Source organism: Schistocerca serialis, chromosome 11 (assembly GCF_023864345.2).
Source record: "Schistocerca serialis cubense isolate TAMUIC-IGC-003099 chromosome 11, iqSchSeri2.2, whole genome shotgun sequence".
NCBI lineage: Eukaryota > Metazoa > Arthropoda > Insecta > Orthoptera > Acrididae > Schistocerca > Schistocerca serialis.
Genome location: NC_064648.1, coordinates 149,962,794 through 149,988,031, shown reverse-complemented (window position 1 = coordinate 149,988,031; position 25,238 = coordinate 149,962,794). Strand labels below are relative to the sequence as shown.

The 25,238-nt window shown below is 39.4% G+C and overlaps 1 protein-coding gene across 1 annotated transcript in view; it reads right to left on the bottom strand.

Annotated features, from left to right (window-relative positions):
• The window catches only part of LOC126427352 (neprilysin-2-like), a 292,261-nt gene that overhangs the window by 23,736 nt on the left and 243,287 nt on the right, over positions 1-25,238 (bottom strand). Inside the window, exons 11-13 of the mRNA XM_050089684.1 lie at positions 23,718-23,814; positions 12,314-12,482; positions 8,958-9,076 (exon numbers count right to left, since the gene is read on the bottom strand). Of these exons, the coding sequence (XP_049945641.1) occupies positions 8,958-9,076; positions 12,314-12,482; positions 23,718-23,814 (385 nt within the window). The remainder of the gene's footprint in view (positions 1-8,957; positions 9,077-12,313; positions 12,483-23,717; positions 23,815-25,238) is intronic.

Sequence of the window (25,238 nt, the reverse complement as noted above, 5' to 3'; positions counted from 1 at the left end):
GTACTGGTTTGTAGTCAGGGTGCACAGGAGAACCAGGAGAGGGCTCCAGCTGTCCTATTAAATCGCACTCCAGACAACAACTCCAGGACTAGGTCTGTTGCGTCTAGCATGCAGACATGTTGGTTGCAGGCCGTCAATCAGTATCCCTGTAACCAACATACAGCCATCACTGGGACTGAGGCAGAACCAGTTTTCATCAGAAAACACAAAATATTGTGTGTCAGTTTAAGCACAGTCATGTATAATTGTTCAAAGGGTACGTTTCATATGGCGACCCTGCCAGGATACCTCACTGGAATCTTCTGATTTTTTCTTGTAGTTTGTGTAATTAGTGTAGATTTTGTTTATTGCTAGCGCGTAATTGTAGAGAAAATCTCCTTTGTAGTTGCAGACTTTCATTGTTGTACAGTAAAACAGTTGTGGCATGCATGTAGATTTGCACCAAGTATTTCGCAGCTGCAATTAACTAGATATTATTTTCAGTGCTATGTTAATGTGTTCTCTTATTTTTGATCTTCAAATTGTGTTTTTCTGTGTTATCGTGTGAAATACTGTGACAATAATGGCGTGTGAAAAACGTAATACTAGGCTCCAAAGTAAACTGAGAAATGACAGTGAAAATGAAAGCAGTATGTTAGCGCCACCGAGTAATGAATTAACTGATGTTCAAAGTAGTAATTTGATAATTGTGCATAGGGAAATGGAGCGGGCGGCAAACAATGGCGTGGACAGTGAAACAATTAGTGAAGAGGGAAGCATTATCGATCGATCGATCGGCAATAGCTCGCCTCAGGAAGCCGAAATGACACGACACGATTTCGCAAATACTGTAGATTCAGGTTTTGGGTCATCACCGTTTTCTCAAATAAGTCAAGACACATTTTCTGCTTGTCAAAATGTGAATGTTGCCGGTGCAAATGCACTGCCGAAAAGCGTAGAGAAACAGATTCCAGACACTAATACATTATTATTGCAATTAATGCAACAAATGGAACAAAATCAGAGACAAATGGGACAAAATCTTAAAAAGTTAGACACAGTGGAACAAAATCTTAAAAAGTTAGACACAATGGAACAACATCAGAGACAAACACAGCAACAGTTAGACACAATGGAACAAAATCAGAGACAAACACAACAACAGCTTCAAAAGTTAGACTCATTGGAACAAACTCTTGAACAAACGCGTGAAGATTTAACTACTGAGCTACATAACATTGAATCGAAATGTCAAAAAGTCTGTAATGACGTAAAAACTCAAATTTGTGAGCATTTTCAACCTATTTTTTCGCGGCATGAAAATGCATTACAGAATCACGAAGCAGCCATAAAAGAACTGCAAGCCATTGTTCATGAAAATCATGAGACCTTGTGGGCTAAAATTGACTCAGTTGCATCTACCGATTCGGTTACGCAACTTGCAATAACTCAGGAAAACTTAAAGGACACAGTAGATTCGATTTCAACACAAATGGACACTCTGAAACTTGGTTCAGAAAAACACACTGAGGAAATGTGTTCACTATTGGAGAAAGTAGCCGAACTTTCGGATCAGGTCACTAACTTATCTACAAAGGTAGATGATGATCTGAATGACACAAGACCTGTAGCCTTCACTGACACAGAAGAGTGTGAACAAATTAGAAAATTCAAACAGAATCAAAATCAAATCAATACACAGTACAAAAGAGAAATCCGGGAAGTACAAGATCAGCTGACACAGGTAATACAAGAATTACGTATTTCAGAGGACACTCGCGCTCCAACACGGGAAGAGGGACTTAGAAACACGGAAAAGCCGCAAAATAATAACACAGGGCATTTCGGAAGTTATGAAAGAAATTGGCAATGTGCACCGAATTTTGAGATGGAACGGCCGACACGACCTAACAATGACCGATATGCGACTCGGCGACATGATGATTTTGACTATAAGCTGTTCATTACTACACGTAAATTCAAAACATTTAAGAATTCTGGCAACGACATTCATCCACAAGCATGGCTCCATCAATTCTCGCATTGTTCTCCTCCCAACTGGTCGTTAGAACACCGATTAGAATTTATGTGTGGCTACTTGGAGAATGAACCAGCTGTAAGAATGCGATCGGTAATTCACGATTGCCACAGTGAAGGAGAGTTTTACCATGCCTTCCTCTCAGCATATTGGTCTCAAGCCACACAAGACCGAGTAAAACATAGCATCATAATGATGAAACGTTTCGAACAATCTGAATTTTCCAGTCTTGTCAAATTGTCAAATATTTTGAAGACATGTTGCATAAGAATCAGTATCTTTCAAACCCATACAGCCCCTCAGAACTCATCCGCATTTGCTTAATCAAACTGCCTGAACATTTACGACATATTATTTTGGCAGGACGTTGCAAAGACGACATTGAAGCATTTCAGGGACTCTTACAAGAATTAGAAATTGACACTGACAATCGCGGAACGCGAAACCAGGAACACAACAATTACAGGTCACATCCGTCGCAATTCCGTGACGAAAGAAATAATAACTGGACACGACAAGGCTATTCTTACAACGCAAATCATGAACAAAACAGACACCACCCATATGACAACCACTGGCAGAGTAATAGTTACAGAGAAAGATCGCATTTCCGTAGTAATGAATATGACAGAAATAACCATAGAAACAGACAATATGGGAACGAAAATAATTATTATCAAGGGAGACAGAATAACTTCAGACGCAATGGTCCACCACGCAGTTACGATTCCGGGAGAAATTCTCCACCACATGACCGACAAACAAGAAAATATGTAAACTACCGACACAACGACAGACCTGAATTCCATCAGAACTGGCGAGCTTCAAACAGGGCAGGGCCTTCTCGACAAGGTGAATTTGCAAAAGTTAGGTCTCCTAATCCTAATAACGACGCGCGCCAACAAAGAGACAGACAATGACTCGCACCGCAGGCAGCCGCGTGCGCCGGCTGGCTCAGAGAAAAATGACATAGACGCTAACCTTAAGAAAAATTCCATTATTGTTTAACGACGTATACCGCATGATAATTGCGTTCAAGCTGAAACTCTGAATACTTTGAAGAGTAAAAGATTGTACCACATTTCAAATGTAAAACCGTTTATTGAAAGATAATCTGCTTTTTAACTTTGTCTTTGCCATAAAACTTTTCACTTCACATTTCTAGTATGCTTTGTCAGACTTAAGAAACTGTTAACATGCAACCATGTTTGAAGTTAAATATCCAGTCTAGAACCTAGGGAACATTTTTAAACAGAAATGACGAATGCATTGTTATAGTGAACAGACGACACAGTGTTGTATTTGTACATTCTTGCTTGTTTGTTGCACGATTACGTAACGACTATAAGGCTCACATACTTAGAACATTTACCAGTACTGCTAATGAGATTTTAATGCAACATTTTGGTTTATTTGAAAATACATTCTGAATTTAAAGTGCTTTCTGAGAGATACCAGAGGACACAGAGGTTAGTTTATGTGACAGCTACACGATTTTTATCACGACGCTACTAATGAGTGACAATTTACAATGTAGCTTTTGCGGTGTATCTGTTTTACATCTGCACAGTTTTCTGAATTCTTCTAGGAAGAAAAACATGTTTTAGTAGTAACTTTTGTGGTATAGCTACAATGAGACTGCCTTTTCCGTAGCACAACAATACGTTACAGCACAGTACTTTCCTCATCACGGCAATAAGCGTAATAACTAAGACATTTATACGCAAAGCATTTCACTTTTGGGTATTATGAGGTAAGTACATTGACTTCTGCAGAAATTAGCTTTCGGAGGACGATAACTACGACACTTCCACACAGATTATGTTGCAACAAGACGCACATTTAGCGCTACAGTACACGTATTTGAGTGATTAATTTTGTACTTAAAACATTTATTTTTAAAGATTTTTGAATTACAAAGAAAGTTTTCCGTGATACATTTCATTCCATTGCTGTAATCTGTAACACCTGGGAGTATAATTACATTTATCCTCAGGGGGGTACACGCTTACTTTGTGTACCATGTGTGTGGCAACCACAAGGAACCCTAGCTAATATGGTATTTGCTTATACAACTTTACACATCGGTACCATATTTCTCTAACACACAAATTACACAGCTATCTGATCATGTAACTGAGAGATAAACTTTTTTATTACATCAGTGACATATGTTTACGCAATTACAGAGTTGGATTACTTCACACTTACGAAATTGTATTTTGTCAGTACTTGTGAAGTGTTCATATTTTTTTTGGAACCATTGTGATACTATGAGAGCTTTGAATGATGTATTTGGTATGGATTCATGATTTTTAAAGTATGTTTGAGGCAGATGACACTTTTGAAATGAGCAGAGAATTTTTTTAATTATTGGAGGAAGCTACGACGATTTTGAGATTTGACTGAGGTGTTATGATGTTATTTTTACGACGACGATGTGTATTATGCTGCTGAGGTATGTTTATGATTAATAGGCTGATGCTATATGAGTTATTTGATTATGATACTTATCTGTTATGATGCAATATTGAAGAAGTGTCGACGAATAAGGTAAGGAGTAATGAATAGTGGTTAGGGACGCTGACTTGTGAAAAAGGATGTTGGAAACCGAGAATCGTACTTTAAGAGTTATGAAATGTGTGTGTGTAAATGTGTGACTGTATCACAACGCCGGCGAAAATTTTTTTGGACACTTATATTTATAGGATTTTCTTTCTACAGATTTGCAACGCTAATTCTTGACCTGTGAAATATTTTTATGTGAGACTGTTACTGTAGCGGAAACTGCTGCCGTAAATATTTCCGTAAGAAAGTTAAGTGACCACCTGCACGTAATGCGTCGCGGGCACCCACCTGGGCGACAGCCGCCCGAAAAAAAAAAAGCCATTAGCCTTTCAGTGGCACAGGTAGAAAAAAAAAAGGGGACGCCATTAACCTCACTTCTGACATTCCTTTGTAGAAAGCATCGCAAAAACGACACGGTCGAACTTGAAAACATATGATTACACTAGCTCTTAATTTACGATATTTACTGAAATGCCTAATGAAATGACGAGAAATATTTTTACATCTGCACACCTGATTATGACAAGCTTCTTTCTACGAGAGTTGAGAGAGTTTCTACTAACTTATGAAATGTCACATGACTATTGAATGATATTTTTATGCTTTGCTTTTCATAGTTGCTTATTTCATTTGATATCTGGTTTCCAGCTGTGTTGCAGCATTGCTTTTATAAAATGAAATGCATTTGCTAATGTGAACACTTTCTGTCAACAGATATATTAAATAATTATTTTATGATCCACATTCTTTAAAAAAGGAGCACTTGGAAAGGAAAGAACAATAAGAAGGAACTAGTAACAGTAACACATAATTTTCTTTTCAAGTACATGGTAATATTTCTTTTTACAATCAGTTGTTGTGGTGCACCACTTTAATTACATAGATATTAAGATGTGAATATACATTTCCCTTATCTGCATTGTTGTTTTTACTGTAATATTTTTTCTGCTTGAGCTATGTCATGTTTAGGTATAAGTTACTGCTGTTTGCCAGGCATAGTGTTACTGAATTTGACTTTGTGTTACTCTGCTAAGCCAATTTTACTACTCATTTATTTTTATTGTTGCTGTGCATTGGCTCATATTAGTTGTAATGTTGAATTGCTTGGTAATTTAGATTTAGTGTAGCTTGCTTTGCGATTTTCCATTTTTTTCATTGCTGTTTATATTAATTGTTTTATGTGATGCTGCATTGCCTCGTCCCTTAGTTTAGCATCTGAGCTCAGTAGATTTAAGTTAGCTTAAGAGGAGTAGACTATATAAGAAACTAACTGTTATAAATTTATAAGAAATGCATTGAGAAGCTATCAGAAAATGGTCTGGCAAAATAAAAAGGATACTGTACAGTGGAGAAAAACTATTATTGACAGAGGATGTGAACAGAATACAGAAAGCAGGGAGAAAAACTATTTTTGACAGAGGATGTGAACAAATTACAGAAGGCAGGCTTAGATAGGACTTTTGGGAATAATGATGAATGAAGGGAGATCTCCAAGAAGCAAAGAAAGTTTTGTTTGCAAAATACTGCAATGAAACAAACCCTGTCCTTTCCTTTTGTGTTATCCCACTATGTGTTTGGGTACCCTTGTGTATATATGTTCTTCCTGTCTTTATATGTTTACCTCAAAAGACTTATGTTGTAGAATTTTTCTCATACTTAGCTACATGAACTATGATGAGGAATACTGTTATCCTCAAATATAATTTGCATCAATAATATGTTATTTACTTTGTAAAGATGTTTAGACATTATTTATTCTGTTTTGTTTTAATGCTCATGTGTGAAGTTGTTGTTTCCAAAGCTATTCTGATCTTTATGTAGGTACTTATAATTCCTGTAACACTGATGTATATGTTATTTCGATTCTTTTGTAAAGCCTGTATTACTACAAATGTTATCTGTATTGTTATGTTTTAATGATGTATTTTGTACCTTTGTTATTGTAATTATGAAAATTTTTCTTCAAATCTGTATTGGCCACTGCCCAATCCAATTTGTAAAAAAATTTTTTGTGGGGAGCATGGGGGCTATGTAAGTAGGCTGTTTAGGTTTTTTTATTGGTAACGCCACCTCTGTATGAAAATCACTGGCTGTGCTGTGTGCAGTCTGTGGCTGCTTTGCATTGTTGTAATACTCGCCATTGTAGTGTTAGGCAGCTGGCTGCGAACAGCGCGTAGCGTTGCGCAGTTGGAGGTGAGCCGCCAGCAGTGGTGGATGTGGAGAGAGAGATGGCGGAGTTTTGAAATTTGTCATGAACTGCTATATTTATATATGATGATATCAAGGTAAATACATTGTTTGTTCTCTATTAATATCTTTCATTTGCTAACTATCCCTATCAGTAGTTAGTGCCTTCCATAGTTTGAATCTTTTATTTAGCTGGCAGTAGTGGCGCTCGCTGTATTGCAGTAGCTTGAGCAGCGAAGATTTTTGTGAGGTAAGTGATTTGTGAAAGGTATAGTTTAATGTTAGTCAGGGCCATTCTTTTGTAGGGAATTTTGAAAGTCAGATTGCGTTGCGCTAACAAAATATTGTGTGTCAGTTTAAGCACAGTCATGTATAATTGTTCAAAGGGTACGTTTCACCTCATGTCGGATGACATACCTGCCGTAAGGCAGTATAACGCACTTGTCAAAAACACTCCACACATCGACATTTACTGTTTCTGACTGCTGTTAAGTACGCAACATTTAGACCACTTTCAACAGAGCTCTCTGTACCTCGGCAAGCAGTGTGCTAGTATCGCAACTGCAGTCACTGGTTCAATTCTTACTGACAAGAGTTGTTTCTTCTTTCTTTCTATTTGACTTGTATATCACCAAATTAAAAAATTAGTGAATAAAATCACGATTTTTAATGAAATTAAAGATTTTTATTTTTACTCTGGGTGTAACTAAATTCCTGCCACAGTATTTAAAGACAGATTGCATACAACAAAACAAGAAAAATTGTTGAGTAAATGTGTGCTCTAAATACATATGTTAAGAATTATGAGCACTAATCACATGGAAATGTGAGTATTCAACATAAATTAAGATAGGGCACAAAACCACAAAACGTCAAATAGACACAAAGCGTCTTTTTTATTTTTAGAGACTGTTATTGATACACTGGGTGTAACTAAATTCCCTTCTCAGTGTTTAAAGACAGATTGCTTACACCAAAATAAGAAAAACTGTTGAGTAAATATGGGCTCTAAATACATACATTAAGAATTATGAGCACTAATTCAGTACAAAAGGTGTGTTTCACAGGAACCATGACGAGGAAGAGTTGACAGTTCTTAAGCTAAGTATTTTGGAGCCATCATTTACCAGACATGTTTTTCTTGCATTCGTCAACACTACCTCCTTCTCCTTCCAAAATATGGACGTCAAAGTGCTTGCAACAGAAGAGATATATTTCATAGTATCGTAGATAAACAACTGCTCATACCTAGCAAGATATTCATTTTAGAGCCCATGTCATCTGTGCTTTTTCTAGTTTTGATGTAATGAATGGGTATTAAATTTTTCATTTCACACCAAGACATTTTGCAGTTTTCCACCAAATGTTACTTTATTTTCCATACTCATCTTACAATTCACTTTTTCATGTTTAATTTTAATAATAAACAAAAAATCTAAGATGGCCTGTTCCTGAGGTCTCCTTATCGGATGAATTTCAGCAAATGATTTTCCTTCTTAAGCAATTGATTTCCTGGCAGCAAGCTGCTGAAACGAAAGTTCAGTATCGGTGATGTTGTAAAGTTGTGTCGTCATGGAATAGAAGTTAATGATGTCGCAATGTTCCAGCACATGCTGTAAAGTCTCTGGATGAAGACAACGCAGTTGTTTTTCTTATACTGTTGCATTTCAGTCATAACAAAGAGTTGCTCACACTGGAAACCATTGTGAAGTGCATGGCAGAGGGTACTTCACATTTTAACTCATACTTGGCTTTCTTCCCCTTCCATTAACATATTGAGTGTGGGAAAATGACTGCTTAAACGCTTCTGTATGTGTTGTAATTACTCTGATCTTGTCTTCATGATGTTTACAGGACTGATACACATGAGTATGTAGTGTATTATAGATGGGTTGCACAAGTATTTTGTAAGCAATATCTTTTGTAGAATGACTGCATTTCCTTAGTGCTCATCCAATGAACTGATGTCTATCACTTTATTTGCCTATGGCTGAGCATTTGTGATCACTACCACAAATTCTTACACGTTAGTGTTTTTGTGAGTTGACTGATTCCAGCTGTACTGTATTCACGGTATAGTACTTTTCTACATATTGTGCAGTGCACTAACATGCATTTTGAAACATTTAAACAGTTATGTCCCTTTAAAGCATGTAGTATAAAATGCATATAAAAAATTAGGTACCTCATCGTCAAAGCCGTGTGTGATCTCGTGGCCGATGGTGGAGCCGATGCCGCCATAGTTCATGTACTTGGGACGGTCGGCGCTGAAGAACACACCCTGTAGGATACCTGCTGGGATCCCTGCGGAAGTCACACATACTTCCATCACTGCACGTATTGCTGCTCTGGTCAAAATTTTCTCCATCAGTAACAGATAGTTACTAACTAACATTCATTTCTCTTACTCCAATAAGAAGCCTCAAATATACGAAAAGATCACTGAATACATGATCATGTGGCACCATTGGAAATCATAATGTGAATAAAGTTTGCAGAAACACGTCCGAAGCAGTGTATGTCGACTTACAGATGCTTCGAGTTGGTTGGTGGAATGCATTACTGTGACTCTGGAGAGTGACTGAAACATATGGAACGTTGCTGACAGTAGCTGACATCATCATCATCTTCATCATAACTATCAACAATAACAACATCAATCATTTGATTCCCACTGCTGGATATGCCCATTTCCCCAGAATTATCCACGTATACATGCATCCTTATCGCTCCAGCACAATTCTGAGGTGTCATCCCATCATCTCTCACCGAGTCATTGCCTCTGCCTTCCCCACCTCCGACAGTCGTGTAGAGAACTTCTGCACGCCATCTGCCCTCATGGTCCTGACTAGATGCCTCACTCACCACCATCTCATTCTCATCACCACAGTCACCACATCATGTCTCTCTCCCCCTCTCTGTATCCCCCTGATACATCTGCTTGTCTCCCCGTCTTTGCCAGTAGCTGACAACAAGCATCTCCCTATCGCTTGCTGGGTAACAATTAGTTTTTGAATAGTTTTCACCTTTAAACTGCCGTAAGTCACAGCTGGTGACATGCACTAATTACGGAAATTCCATTTGAGAGAAATAACAAGCATCATTTGACATTGCATGGACTTCCATATGGATGACGTACTAATAAGCATCCCTGACATAGAGAAACAACTGAAGGTGCTGAAAACAAATATGTCGTCAGGTCCGGACAGAATCCCAATTCAGTTTTACAAAGAGTACTCTACTTCATTGTCCCCTTACTTAGTTTACAATTATCGCGAATCTCTCGACTGGTGCAAAGTGCCGAGCGACTGGAAAAAGCGCAGGTGACTCCTGTACATACAAGCGCAAAAGGACAGACCCACAAAATTACAGGCCAGTATCCTTAACATCGGTTTGCTGCAGAATTCTAGAGCATATTCCGAGTTCGAATATAATGAATTTCCTAGAGAGCAAAAAGCTCATGTAGTGTTCTTGAACCCATAGCCCATCAGCATCTATACTTCAATTAGACGACTGGTTTAAATATATACTGAGCGTGAATGCTGGTAGTGATAGAAGTGATAGATATCCATGTGAAGCACAGATACTTAAGGGCTACTGCTGAAGAAGACAATACGATTACAAAGGAAGCAACCATGAAATTTTTACTGACTTATTATTTGTTTTTGCCTTTACGCAATAATGACACAACTGTGGAGAGTTTTCATGGATGAAAACTTGTCAATGATTTCCATGTGGAGATTCTCATGAAGATATTGCTGAAAATGAAGGTGTGTCACATGCATCTGAAATGCGTTAAATAGGTGCTTTGTCTTAATGTGGTTGATCCTACATGTTTCCTTTCAAACTGTGTTCACAAGGCACAGTTTCCTCATAAGTACCCCCACAAATAAGGGTGCAACAGATGTCTTATCCCCACAGTAACTGTCTTCTAGTATTAACAAGACGATATTAAAAATGATGTTCTTCAGTTTTCTTCACACTTAAAGGATTTGAAGGTCAGTGTCTGGACATCAACTTATAAACTTCCTAAAGCAGTAAAATGAAATTAAAAAATAAAGTTGTCTTTGAAGATGAAAATATTTCTGAGTCCTGTTAAGTGCATAACATTTCTAGCTTATTGAAAGAGTCTCTGGCACTGCATATTTGGTGTCAGTGTCTTGTAACTGTGAAGCTGCTACAGTTCTCCTCAGTAGCAAGTTTATCAAAAAAATTTCATATTTATTAATTCATGTTAATGTGTATTAATAAATAATGAACGATAACTTTTTATGAGAAATAATTAAAAATATTTTTACTTTTAATTAATAATCCTATGAAAATACAAGTAATCAAAAGAAATGAAAATACGGCACAACAATGTGCAACATCAAATAGAAAATAAAATAGTTTTTCTGAAGATTCACAGGTGTAACTGATGAGCATAATTTTTACATTAACATAGAGACTCCTGTATGTGTACAAAATTTTCAATAAAAACATGAATTATAAATAAAAACAAATTGTTTTTATTAATAAATTGTGATACCATGTTTGTTAACTGATATTTGCATTCAATATTAAACATAGATTTCAAATGTAAAAGAAAAACTGTTACAGACGTTATTTGAACAAATGACTTCACTTTTACAACACTTGTATGCTATGCACTTAGATACCACAGATTGCCTTGTTGTTGTTGTTGTTGTGGTCTTCAGTCCTGAGACTGGTTTGATGCAGCTCTCCATGCTACCCTATCTTGTGCAAGCATCTTCATCTCCCAGTACTTACTGCAACCTACATCCTTCTGAGTATGCTTGTGTATTTATCTCTTGGTCTCCATCTACGATTTTTACCCTCCACGCTGCCCTCCAATGCTAAATTTGTGATCCCTTGATGCCTCAGAACATGTCCTACCAACTGATCCCTTCTTCTTGTCAAGTTGTGCCACAAACTCCTCTTCTCCCCAATTCTATTCAATACCTCCTCATTACTTATGTGATATACCCATCTAATCTTCAGCATTCTTCTGTAGCACCACATTTCGAAAGTGTCTATTCTCTTCTTGTCCAAACTATTTATCGTCCAGATTGCCTTAATATGTCTGAAATGTTGTGAACATATCAGAGCTCTCAAACCTTCTGATCTCGAGAGGTGATTGTTTCAAATGCTTTTGAGAATTGTGTCCTACTACTTTAGGAGACTTATGTCTGGGCACTGACTTTCCAATCCTATGTGTGTGGAAAAAATCAAAGAGGGTCACCATGTAAGTTCCCTTTTAAGTCATTTAAGTCATATTTCTCACTTACCGCTCACTTCTTGGCTGGAAAGATCTAAGAGATTGACATGACTGGGGGGGGGGGGGGGGCAACTTCTTCAGTAGATGACGAAATATGTAAACAAAAAATCATACCCATTACCGTGCCATGCAGAACCATGCAATAATTACAGCAATGAATCTTAGACATGAGAGCTGTCCATCACTCACAATAGCTACCATTTGGATCGCCTGAAACTTGCACGTCATAGGTTCGATCAGCAGTTACGGCGCAGCATACTCACCTATAGAGTTCTCGAAGGGGTTGTAGTAGGCATTGACCAAGGCCGCATAGCCGTGGTTGATCCACTCGGTCTTGTTGACAGGCTGCCGCAATTGGCTGAAGGAGTAGTTGGTCTGGAACTTGGTCACGTTGAGCATGCTCTCCAAGTACAGGGATGGGCTGACATCTAGCTACAAGGTTACAGTCTCAAGTAATACACGTGGTGAGTTATTAGCAGAAATGTAGCTTACAAGGAAACAGGTGTATGATGCACGAGGGAAGACCATGGGACTGCCAATTGTTGGCAGTATAGGGTGGAAGAAATCTGTTTGGTCACAGCTCAGTCTGTCAAGGTTGGGTATTGGTATACAGTAGTTTCCTGACACAGTTCGAGACTACATCAAAGTAACTGATCCAAAGGTTTCCTGTAGGGTATATGGAACATGCGATGGTCGGACACTCACTCCCTAGCAACTCTATAGAAATCCCAGCATATATGTGATGGAAAGGTGGTTTGGTCACAGTTTAAACTGGTAAACCCACCAGTGGGACAGTTTAGGTTTCTGGTAACAAAGGGATCAAGACTTCATATGCCCAGACAGAAGTTTAGAATTGTGTTTCCCAAACTTAAAAGTCTCTGAACTGAGCAGTTTGAACTACACTTTCCCCACAGATCGGTGCACCATATCCGTATGAGAATATACGACATTAACATTGAGGATCGAGGGTTGTGAGACAGTAATACTCGCCGACTGAACTGTCTGGTGTGTCCAGCTTGTTTCAATCACATCAGTCCTACAGTCTTTCTGCACGGCATGCACAACACTCACCTGGAGTAAGTCAGTTAGTCTATCTATCTGTTGGCATGAGTTAGCCTCTTGTTAGCTCAGTAGGAAATGTCAAACGAAGTTACAAGGAGTTTCAAACGAGAAGTTTGTTAACGTGTGGCGTCCAGAGTGGTATTTTCAAAACTGGACTAGAGTAGCACATCCTTAGACCTCAAGCAGTGGCATTTTGAACGAAAAACTGGAAAAGTTGCACAGTTTGTGGTCAGTGGCACAGAGTGAGTTGTATTTATGTTTATCTCATGAGCCATGTAGGGGAACTCCAGAAAATGGAACAGCAAGCAGTGGTCTGGAAGCCACACTGGCAGATTTCATATAAAACAGCTGACATTCCAGACCGATACTGAGGTGTGCAGATGGCCAACCACGATACGACGGTCGTACTCTGGGGCTCTCGAGCACCAGAATTGTCCAGCCTTGTTGTCACTGTCCTGTGACTGCAGACATTCCATTTTGCATCTAGACCAATAGTAAGATGCAAAGGGTAAGAAAAATATATGTGACAGGTAATGTCAACTCATTAAAATGCACTACTGGAGGTCCACGTTCACTAAACTGCTACTACTGTCATTGTTTTTGTTACATTCCAAATAAGTTTTGGTCGGTATGTGTCGTCCTCAGAGGACACTGCTTATTTATGAACCTGATTTCTTCCACATTCGGTTGTTATCATGTCCAAAAAAGCATATTACCGATTTACATACCGTGATGGCATTGAACAAATGGTGCCTGTTATGCTCCGTTGTAATTACTGTACATTTGTATTATTTTTGGCTAAGTGACACTACGCTGAGTACTCCCAAATATGAAACTTGATGTTGGTTGGTTGGTAGACCATTATTCAAGCCAAATAATGCGGTATATGGAAACTGTGAAGGCGTGCAGCATGGGATGTACTCAACTAGCCAACACCCGCTTTGTTGTGATCACGTATTAGGTTTGTAGTCGAACACGAGGTGTAACTGAAAAATTCCTTTCTCATTTCCCATTGGCTGTCTGGGACACCCCGTTGCAAGGAAGCATTGCTTCTCCTGCACTTTCATTAGCTAGTCTTTGGGAATGGAAATGGAGAATGGACTGACCCAAAGAGAGAATGAAGGTGTACAGGGAAGATGTACATATTGTGAGAGCATGCCGTAAATAGTATGGATGTTATCACCTTTTACTGTCTGTGATTTTTTCTCAAAGTGACTGTGGTGTGAGTACAAGTGGCACACGCTTCACAAGAACAGTTCTTGTGATAAATAAGAAGTACCATGCCATCCTCAAAGAAAATTCAAATATTCGCTGCAAACACCCAAGCGAGGGAAAGATCACTTGCACTATCAGCCTGAAATGTACATGTTCACCTGCAATATCTGCTTGTAATATTTGTTTATTACAACCAGCCCACATCACCTTGTTTTCACCTGAGATGATGAATGGAAATCTAGTATGTTGCAATAATGAAACTCCATTTTGGGTACAGGATATCTGACAATTCTGATCTACAGTTGAGAGGTTTGTAAGATTGGAGAAATGATCAAAAAGTAACAGATTGTTCAGTTTATACATAGTATTTTTCAATTTTTTTTTGTCTTGATAGTACACATGCTTCTGATGTATGTTTTCATTTTCAGCTGTTTTGAATGTTTGGTTTACTGATGCCAGTCGAAAAGGTTATATATGTTTTCGAGTGCTCGGTGAGTTTTTACTTGGTAATCAGAGAGGTTGCTGATGTAAGTATAATACACTCTCTGACTTTTTGCCGCCTCAGTTCGGGGTAAAACCTCAAGCTTTCGACGATTACGTCCATTGTCTTCGTCAGGAGCAACTGACTGATTATATCGGCATATTCTTTGGCTCATGGAAAGCAATTTTTTCGGACATTTTGGGCAGAAATGCGTAGGACCAAAGTTTGTTCCGAAATTGTTGAATTTCGATCGAAACTGACATCTGGTAGACATTGCTCGAGAGCTGCTGAATATTTCAACAACGTACCAGAACTTCTAAAGAAAGTTGTAACATGTTACGAAACATTGGTGTACGGGTCCACACCAATGCCCAGTTCTTCCAATGGAAAATGGCTAAACAGCCAAGAACGAAATAGAACATCATGAGATCCTCCCTTATACGGTCAATAAGGAATACTACCAAGAAGTTATGCATCGTTTGCGGGTAGCAATCCGAAGAAACCAACCAGAATTGTGCCCACTCGTGAAAATTGCATCACGATATAATGCTCCCACTCACACTTCAATGCTGATTCGTGAGTTTTTTGGCAAAAAACAAAACCATTATGTTGCCTCAGCCATTGAACTCTTTGGACATGACCCCATGCGGCTTCCTCCTATTCCCAAGGCTGAAGGGAACTATGATAGGACATCATTTTGCCACCACTGATGAAATAAGAACAGAATCGCTGAACACCATAAAGAAAAGTTTTTGCAAGATTGTAAAATATGCTGCCACAAGTGTATTATATCTGAGGGGGATTACTTTGAAGGGGACAAAGGTGAATTTGATGTTGACGAATAAATAAAGATTCTTAAAGAAAATAAAAATGCCCATTACTTTTGATAAGTCCTCGTATAAATCAAACCGCTATGACTAAAAACCCAAGTATCACAGAGTACCCCAAATGGGTAGGTGTTAAGCCTCGCTTCAGATATCTTAACCACGGACAAAAAATTGGACACATCCATATGCCTAGTAGAGTGCAACACAATGACGTCTGTTCCTTGAAAGTGCGTTACAAGACTGTGGCCACCATTCTCATGTGGTTTACCCATCAACCCATCATAAGCTGCACATGAAATGTCGCAAAAACACCATGTGGTACAGTTCCTAACGGAGTAACAGAGATTCAGAAAAGAAACAATCATTCAAGTGTTACACAGAGTATTATTTCTCAGGCCTGTTCTTCAGGGCTTCACCAAAGTTTCCCAAGAGGCTGTGTCATTTAAGGCTGTCATCAGAGCAGGTTTAATGTGGAGTATCGCATGCATACACTGATGTTAAACTTAAGCCGAGTGATCTGAACCACATGTGCCCAATACAACCAGATAAAGTTTTGTTTACTACTAATGAGATCCTTCCAAATGACACAGTCACTTGAAATAAACGGTGTTTTTCCTTCTTACATCAGATGCTCCCAACAGTGGCTTAAGCAATACAGTTACTTAGAGAAACTGTCCTTTACATTCAGGTTCTTTTTTCTACCTTCCCAGTAGTTTTTTACTGTCTCTGCTACTGTTTTTATTCTTCTCTTTTCCTGGAAACTCACTCTTTTTGTTTCGCTTCTGAATTTCTCTCAGTTTTGAATTTCCTCTTGACCTATGTTCATCTGTCTTAAGATTTTTTGGGTACATTTAATACAATTAGTTTTGTTCTCCTTGTTGTTGAAATATTGGAAATTCTGGTAATAACATGATTATTAGAAAGATGCACCAAATAGCTACTTATAAATACTAATCCTTATTCACGACAGACTGCCTCGGTATTTACTGCCTGTGTCAAGTAAGTCTATATTGATGTGACATCTGTATTACGCCGTTAGCAAACTGCCTTATAACTGACACTGCTTTGATACGATGGTAAACGACGAAAATATATTGAAAATAAAACTTCAGTTATGGTGTGAAAGTAGATTGACAGTTCCACTCTTACAACGCTATATGCTTACATAAAAAATAAAACAAAATAAAAATAAACAAATAAATGCTGTAAATTCTTTTAGTTAATCAGCAGTTCTGGATCCTTTTCACATGTTCAAATTAATCGGTCCACCTTCTCCGGATTGTGTCTGAGAGTTTGGGGAACTTTTTTGAGTTCTTTGTTGCTCCTCCATTTCCTTAAGGGTGGCAATGCACTTATGGCTTTATAATTATTTTATTATGTACAATTTTGGCTTTAATGAGGACTGATTTTCTTATGGACGATGTCTTTGGAGAATGTTGATAAGCCACCTTCATCTTCTGGGAAGTCGCACTGTTTGCTGCTTTGGTCAGTCAATTGGTTTAAATGAATTATTTGTGATGTTGAAAGGTTAGAAATTTGTTAATTTTCCAAAAATAAGTTTTCAGCTATTCGGGGGCACCTATGATATTTGCAGTGCATTATATTCTGGATGCCAAGATTTACAAGCCTACTTTTTCCAAGGAGCTTTATTTGAGTGATACCCAATTCTATGCCTTCATCGCAGACTGTAAAGTAATCTGCAAAGGCAAGGCACTCGATACTGTCTTTTTTCTTATTCCTAGTTTTATTCGATGATTTGTTGCAGTATTTTGTAATGCACTTTCCCCTTCTGTAATGGTTTTCTGCAAAACAAACTTGAAGAGTACACCAGAGAGTAAATGCCCTTTCCAGACACTACTTCTGATTTGAAATAGCTCTGATGTTTTGTCTTCCAACAAACCTCAGTTTCCCCTTTGTTGCTTTCGCTCATTGTCAGTATGTGCAAGTTTTATTCTTGAGCTACCCATCAGTTTGGTGTTCACATTCATACAAGAGAATCATTGTAAATCTTGATCATGTAGATATATCCTTTAAACTTCAGAGCAGTCTTTCAAACTGGAAAGTATTTGTGTCTTTATGGAATCTGTAATCACGACAAATATGAAATGATACCATGGCATTGGAAGCAATATTTTATAAAGCATATGCACTCATGAGTAATTAAAAACTGATGAATAGAATGTTTATACTGAGATGCCAAAATAGCAATGTAATAGCTACTTAGTTTTAAAATGATAATCCTTAAAGATTTTAAAAGAAGTATGCACTTAAAGGAAGGATCTGTACCATGTAAGGATAAATGAGTTAAGAGACTGTTGGATCTACAATGACATATCCGAAAGAACAGATACCACATGCAATCGACAGCTGTGATACATTTTATGCAAACTGAAAGTGGAGGGGGTGGGGTGGGAGAGAGGAATGGAAAGGGAAGGGAATGGAAGAAACTTGCGATGTTAGCTCCATCCAGACTTTATGCGGAATTGCTGCCGACCAGCAAAAAACATGTGCCCGACCGGGACTTGCACCCGAGATCTCCTGCTTACTTGGCAGTCGTGGTAACCGCTGTGCCATCTGCATACAGAGCTCAACGGAGATGCACGAACTCCTGGCCATGATGGGGAATGGGTCTAGAATCTTCAGTGTGGATTTTACCTGTTTATTTATTTATTTTATAGCAGAATTAAAGACCTATTACCTGATGATGTAAAACATGTTGTACGTCTTACAGTTTTCATCATTCATCCTTTTTTTCTTTTTAAAAATAACAGCAATTTAAAGTTAAAATATAAATAATTTTTTTAAGGAGAATATAAAAAAAGTTATGGGAAAGAGGAGAGATTCATTATTGGCATCACTGACTGTGACTGGCGGTGAATACCTCAGAATGGTTTCTTAAAGCTGTTGATCCTCAATCGTATCAAAAAAAAAAAAAAATTGTACACAGACGTTCTTCAATTTTATTTAGATCAATTGGACCATGAGAACCTAAAATGCGGAAATTTCCGCTTCAAGAATCAGACCCCTAGACATGAAGAACTGGAGCCAAATGCACGAGAAAAGCAGATAAGTAAAAAGTTTATTGTAAATGTTACTCCTCTCGAATCTTATGAAAAGACTTAACCATAAAGACAGTTGCAGCAACAAAGGAAGGATGGGTAGATTACACTGTGTGTCAATAGACTGTGCTCTTCAAGGTAATTCATGATGTTTGAATACATGTTCCAAAATTGATATTAACGATATGGGCCTATAACTTGGTGGATTATTGACTTTTTTTAATATTGGTGTGACCTGTGCTACTTTGCAATTTTTCCATACAGATTTTTCATTGAGTGAGTGGGTGTATATGATTGTTAAATATGGAACAATTCTGCAAGGCATTTGAGAGGCGTGAAAAATGTGTGGTTGCTGAAGAGAGAAAGCAGCCTTTTCAGTAGTTGCTGGGGGGGGGGGGGGGGAGCAGCAGTCTGGACGACTGGCTGATCTGGCCTTGTATCACCAGCCAAAATGGCCTGGTTGTGCTGGTACTGTGAACAGCTGAAAGCAAGGGGAGATTACAGCCGTAATTTTTCCCAACTCTACTGTATGGTGAAATGATGGTTGGATCCTCTAGGGTAAAATATTCTGGAGATAAAATAGTGCCCCGTTCAGATATCTGGGCGAGGACTACCCAGGAGGACATCGTCATCACGAAAAACAGAACTGGCATTCAAGGTATCGGAGCATGGAATGTTCAGCCTCTTAGTCGGGCAGGTAGGTTAGAAAATTTAATCGAGATATTAAAGTCAGACATAGTGGAAATTACTAAAGTTTGGTGGCTGGAACAAGACTTCTGGTCAGGCGAATTCAGGGTTATCAATACAAAATCAAACAGGAGTAAGGCAGAAGTAGTTTTAATAATGAATACGAAAACAGAAATGCTGGTAAGCCACTATGAACAGCATAGTGAATGCATTATTGCAGCCAAGAGAGACACAAAGCCCTCATCCACTACAGTAGTAAAAGTTTATATGACAACGATCTCCGCAGATGAAGATGAGATTGAAGAAATGTATGATAAGGTAAAACAAATTTTTCAGATAGTTAAGTGAGACGAAAATTTCTGATGGGGGACTAGGATTCAATAGTAGGAAACAGAAGCGTTGGAAAAATTGTTGGTGAATGTGGACTGGGGGAAAAGAATGAAAGAGGAAAGTGGCTAGTAGCTTTTGCACAGAGCACAATCAAATCATCGCTAAGACGTGATTTAAGAATCATGAAAGAAGGTTGTACACGTGAGAGAGACCTGGATGCACTGGTAGGTTTCATATTCATTATATACTGGTAAGACACAGATTTCGAAACCCGATTTTAAATTGTGAGACATTTCCAGGGACCAGATGTGGGCTCTGACCACAATGTACTGGTTATCAACTGTAGATTAAAACAGAAAAAATTGCAAAAAAAGGTAGTAAACCAATGAGATGGGACCTGGATGAGTTGAAAGAACCAAGGGTTGTTGAGAGTTTCAGATGGAGCATTGGGCAATGACTGACTAGAACAAGGGAAAGGAAGACAGTAAAAATGAATGGGTAGCTTTCAGAGATGAAATAGTCAAGGTAGCAGAGGACCCAATAGGTAATGACAACCTGAAGGTAGCAGGGGTGAAGCACAGGGAGAGAAAGGCTACTTACAATTTGTACAGAAACCAGACGGCAGTTATAAGAGTGGAGAGGCACGAAAGGGGAGCAGTGATTGAGAAGGGAGTGAGACAGGGTTGTAGCTTATAGTATCATTCAATTTGCACATAGAGCAAGCAGTTAGGGAAACCAAAGAAAAATTTGGAGTCCAGGGAGAAGAAATAAAAACTTCGAGGTTTGTCGATGACATTGTAATTTGGTCAAAGGCAGTGAATGACATGTAAGAGCAGTTGAACTGAATGGGCAGTGTCTTGACAGATGGGTATAAGATGAATATCAACAAAAGGAAAACGAGGATGATGGAATGTTGCTAAATTAAGTTAGGTGTTGCTGAGGGAGTCAGATTAGGAAACGAGACACTTGAAGTGGGCAGAAAAATAGCTGATGATGGCCAAAATAACAGAGGATATAAAGCGTAGATTGGCGGTACGGAAGATATAACCTGTAGGCTGGCAATGGCGAGAAAAGTGTTTCTGATGAAACGAAATTTGCTAATGTCAAATATATATTGTAGTGCTAGGAAGTCTTTTCTGAAAGTATTTGTATGGAGCGTAGCCACATATGGAACTGAAACATGGATGATAAACACAGTCTTAGCTACAAGTATTTTTATTTATTATTGCACAAGCTTATATTTATTTGTCCCTATCATCGTCTGTTGAAATTATTTCCAAGTGATTCATTATTAATATAATAAACTTCCTTCACCTGATTGCCACAATTATTCCACTCTTCATGAGAAACAGTTCCACAACCTTCATCAGAATAGTTATTTCTTCCACTACTTTGCAGTGCATGAAATTCAGCACGCGCCTGATTTAGAAGCATTATTCATCTCCCACTCTGGAAGACACTGTCACGAGCAGATAAAGTGATACGGGTGGCAGCGAGTGGAAGTGGTCCGAGTTACGTGGACCACAACTTAACGCCACTTCTTGCAAACAGCACTCGCCCAAGCCCAGAACCTACTTCTGTCCGTACGCCACAAAATTTTGTTCACACTGTACATGCGAGCCCACATGTGCTACTTTATAGAAGAGCCACACTGGAGATGCCAAAGAGCCAAGTGTGGTGCACGAGCCACAGTTTACCGACCACTGATGTAGACTAAAAAATAGAATTATTTAAGAAAAAAATAAGGGAACAATTGACAGGAATGGGGGAAGGAAATACAGTAGAAGGAGAATGGGTAGCTTTGAGGGATGAAGTAGTGAAGGCGGCAGAGGATCAAGCAGGTAAAAAGACGAGGGCTAGTAGAAATCCTTGGGTAACAGAAGAAATATTGAATTTAATTGATGAAAGGAGAAAATATAAAAATGCAGTAAATGAAGCAGGCAAAAAGGAATACAAACGTCTCAAAAATGAGATCGACAGGAAGTGCAAAATGGCTAAGCAGGGATGGCTAGAGGACAAATGTAAGGATGTAGAGGCCTATCTCACTAGGGGTAAGATAGATACTGCCTACAGGAAAATTAAAGAGACCTTTGGAGAGAAGAGAACCACTTGTATGAACATCAAGAGCTCAGATGGAAACCCAGTTCTAAGCAAAGAAGGGAAAGCAGAAAGGTGGAAGGAGTATATAGAGGGTCTATACAAGGGCGATGTACTTGAGGACAATATTATGGAAATGGAAGAGGATGTAGATGAAGATGAAATGGGAGATACGATACTGCGTGAAGAGTTTGACAGAGCACTGAAAGACCTGAGTCGAAACAAGGCCCCCGGAGTAGACAGCATTCCATTGGAACTACTGATGGCCTTGGGAGAGCCAGTCCTGACAAAACTCTACCATCTGGTGAGCAAGATGTATGAAACAGGCGAAATACCCTCAGACTTCAAGAAGAATATGATAATTCCAATCCCAAAGAAAGCAGGTGTTGACAGATGTGAGAATTACCGAACAATCAGTTTAATAAGCCACAGCTGCAAAATACTAACACGAATTCTTTACAGACGAATGGAAAAACTAGTAGAAGCCGACCTCGGGGAAGATCAGTTTGGATTCCGTAGAAATACTGGAACACGTGAGGCAATACTGACCCTACGACTTATCTTAGAAGAAAGATTAAGGAAAGGCAAACCTACGTTTCTAGCATTTGTAGACTTAGAGAAAGCTTTTGACAATGTTGACTGGAATACTCTCTTTCAAATTCTAAAGGAGGCAGGGGTAAAATACAGGGAGCGAAAGGCTATTGACAATTTGTACAGAAACCAGATGGCAGTTATAAGAATCGAGGGACATGAAAGGGAAGCAGTGGTTGGGAAGGGAGTAAGACAGGGTTGTAGCCTCTCCCCAATGTTATTCAATCTATATATTGAGCAAGCAGTGAAGGAAACAAAAGAAAAATTCGGAGTAGGTATTAAAATCCATGGAGAAGAAATAAAAACTTTGAGGTACGCCGATGACATTGTAATTCTGTCAGAAACAGCAAAGGACTTGGAAGAGCAGTTGAACGGAATGGATGGTGTCTTGAAGGGAGGATATAAGATGAACATCAACAAAAGCAAAACGAGGATGATGGAATGTAGTCGAATTAATGTTGTGATGTTGTGATGTTGAGGGTATTAGATTAGGAAATGAGACGCTTAAAGTAGTAAAGGAGTTTTGCTATTTGGGGAGCAAAATAACTGATGATGGTCGAAGTAGAGAGGATATAAAGTGTAGACTGGCAATGGCAAGGAAAGCGTTTCTGAAGAAGAGAGATTTGTTAACATCGAGTATAGATTTAAGTGTCAGGAAGTCATTTCTGAAAGTATTTGTATGGAGTGTAGCCATGTATGGAAGTGAAACATGGACGGTAAATAGTTTGGACAAGAAGAGAATAGAAGCTTTCGAAATGTGGTGCTACAGAAGAATGCTGAAGATTAGATGGGTAGATCACATAACTAATGAGGAGGTACTGAATAGGATTGGGGAGAAGAGGAGTTTGTGGCACAACTTGACCAGAAGAAGGGATCGGTTGGTAGGACATGTTCTGAGGCATCAAGGGATCACCAATTTAGTATTGGAGGGCAGCGTGGAGGGTAAAAATCGTAGGGGGAGACCAAGAGATGAATACACTAAGCAGATTCAGAAGGATGTAGGTTGCAGTAGGTACTGGGAGATGAAGAGGCTTGCACAGGATAGAGTAGCATGGAGAGCTGCATCAAACCAGTCTCAGGACTGAAGACCACAACCAACCAAGAAAAAAATACCTATAATTTTTTTGAATACAACTCTGAATTCTTGTTTGTTGATACCTTGCCATTGGGGCCCAAACATCTCGGACTGTGACAGGAATCCAGATGGGTGCAATGGTCCCAAAGGACAGAGCGCAGTGGTGTGTCAGTTTGGCTCTGGCTACTACGATCCCTGTCAGGAGCAACGCACGTGTTTGCAAATGCATCTGCCACGGCTCACCTTCTCGTAGAACTTGTCGAGCTCGGTGTCGTCCAGCAGCTCCTCAGTGTACGCGACGTGGGCGACCACGGACTGGACTTTCTCGAGCGCCTTCTTCCTGCACATCAGATCATGCCACACCACATCGCACGCTGTTGGGGTCTGCTAAGGTCTTCGTGGGGGTACTTGACATCAGCAATGAATGAGTAAAACACTTCAGAACGAGAGTTAGAAGATGGATCTAAAACCTAAACGCCTTCATCCAAACACATGCTCAGCAATCCAGGATTCAGCACACAGCAGAGGGTACCTTGTACTATGCTACGAGGGCAGTTCAATAAGTAGTGCAACACATTTTTTTTCTGAAACAGGGGTTGTTTTATTCAGCATTGAAATACACCAGGTTATTCCCCAATCTTTTAGCTACACAACACTGTTTTTCAACGTAATCTCCATTCAATGCCACGGCCTTACGGCACCTTGAAATGAGGGCCTGTATGCCTGCACGGTACCATTCCACTGGTCGATGTCGGAGCCAACGTCGTACTGCATCAATAACTTCTTCGTCATCCGCGTAGCGCCTCCCACGGATTGCGTCCTTCATTGGGCCAAACATATGGAAATCCGACGGTGCGAGATCGGGGCTGTAGGGTGCATGAGGAAGAACAGTCCACTGAAGTTTTGTGAGCTCCTCTTGGGTGCAAAGACTTGTGTGAGGTCTTGCGTTGTCATGAAGAAGGAGAAGTTCGTTCAGATTTTTGTGCCTACGAACACGCTGAAGTCGTTTCTTCAATTTCTGAAGAGTAGCACAATACACTTCAGAGTTGATCGTTTGACCGTGGGGAAGGACATCGAACAGAATAACCCCTTCAGCGTGCCAGAAGACTGTAACCGTGACTTTACCGGCTGAGGGTACGGCTTTAAACTTTTTCTTGGTAGGGGAGTGGGTGTGGCGCCACTCCATTGATTGCCGTTTTGTTTCAGGTTCGAAGTGATGAACCCACGTTTCATCGCCTGTAACAATCTTTGACAAGAAATTGTCACCCTCAGCCACATGATGAGCAAGCAATTCCGCACAGATGGTTCTCCTTTGCTCTTTATGGTGTTCGGTTAGACAACGAGGGACCCAGCGGGAACAAACCTTTGAATATCCCAACTGGTGAACAATTGTGACAGCACTACCAACAGAGATGTCAAGTTGAGCACTGAGTTGTTTGATGGTGATCCGTCGATCATCTCGAACGAGTGTGTTCGCACGCTCCGCCATTGCAGGAGTCACAGCTGTGCACGGCCGGCCCGCACGCGGGGATCAGACAGTCTTGCTTGACCTTGCGGCGATGATGACACACGCTTTGCCCAACGACTCACCGTGCTTTTGTCCACTGCCAGATCACCGTAGACATTCTGCAAGCGCCTATGAATATCTGAGATGCCCTGGTTTTCCGCCAAAAGAAACTCGATCACTGCCCGTTGTTTGCAACGCACATCCGTTACAGACGTCATTTTAACAGCTCCGTACAGCGCTGCCACCTGTCGGAAGTC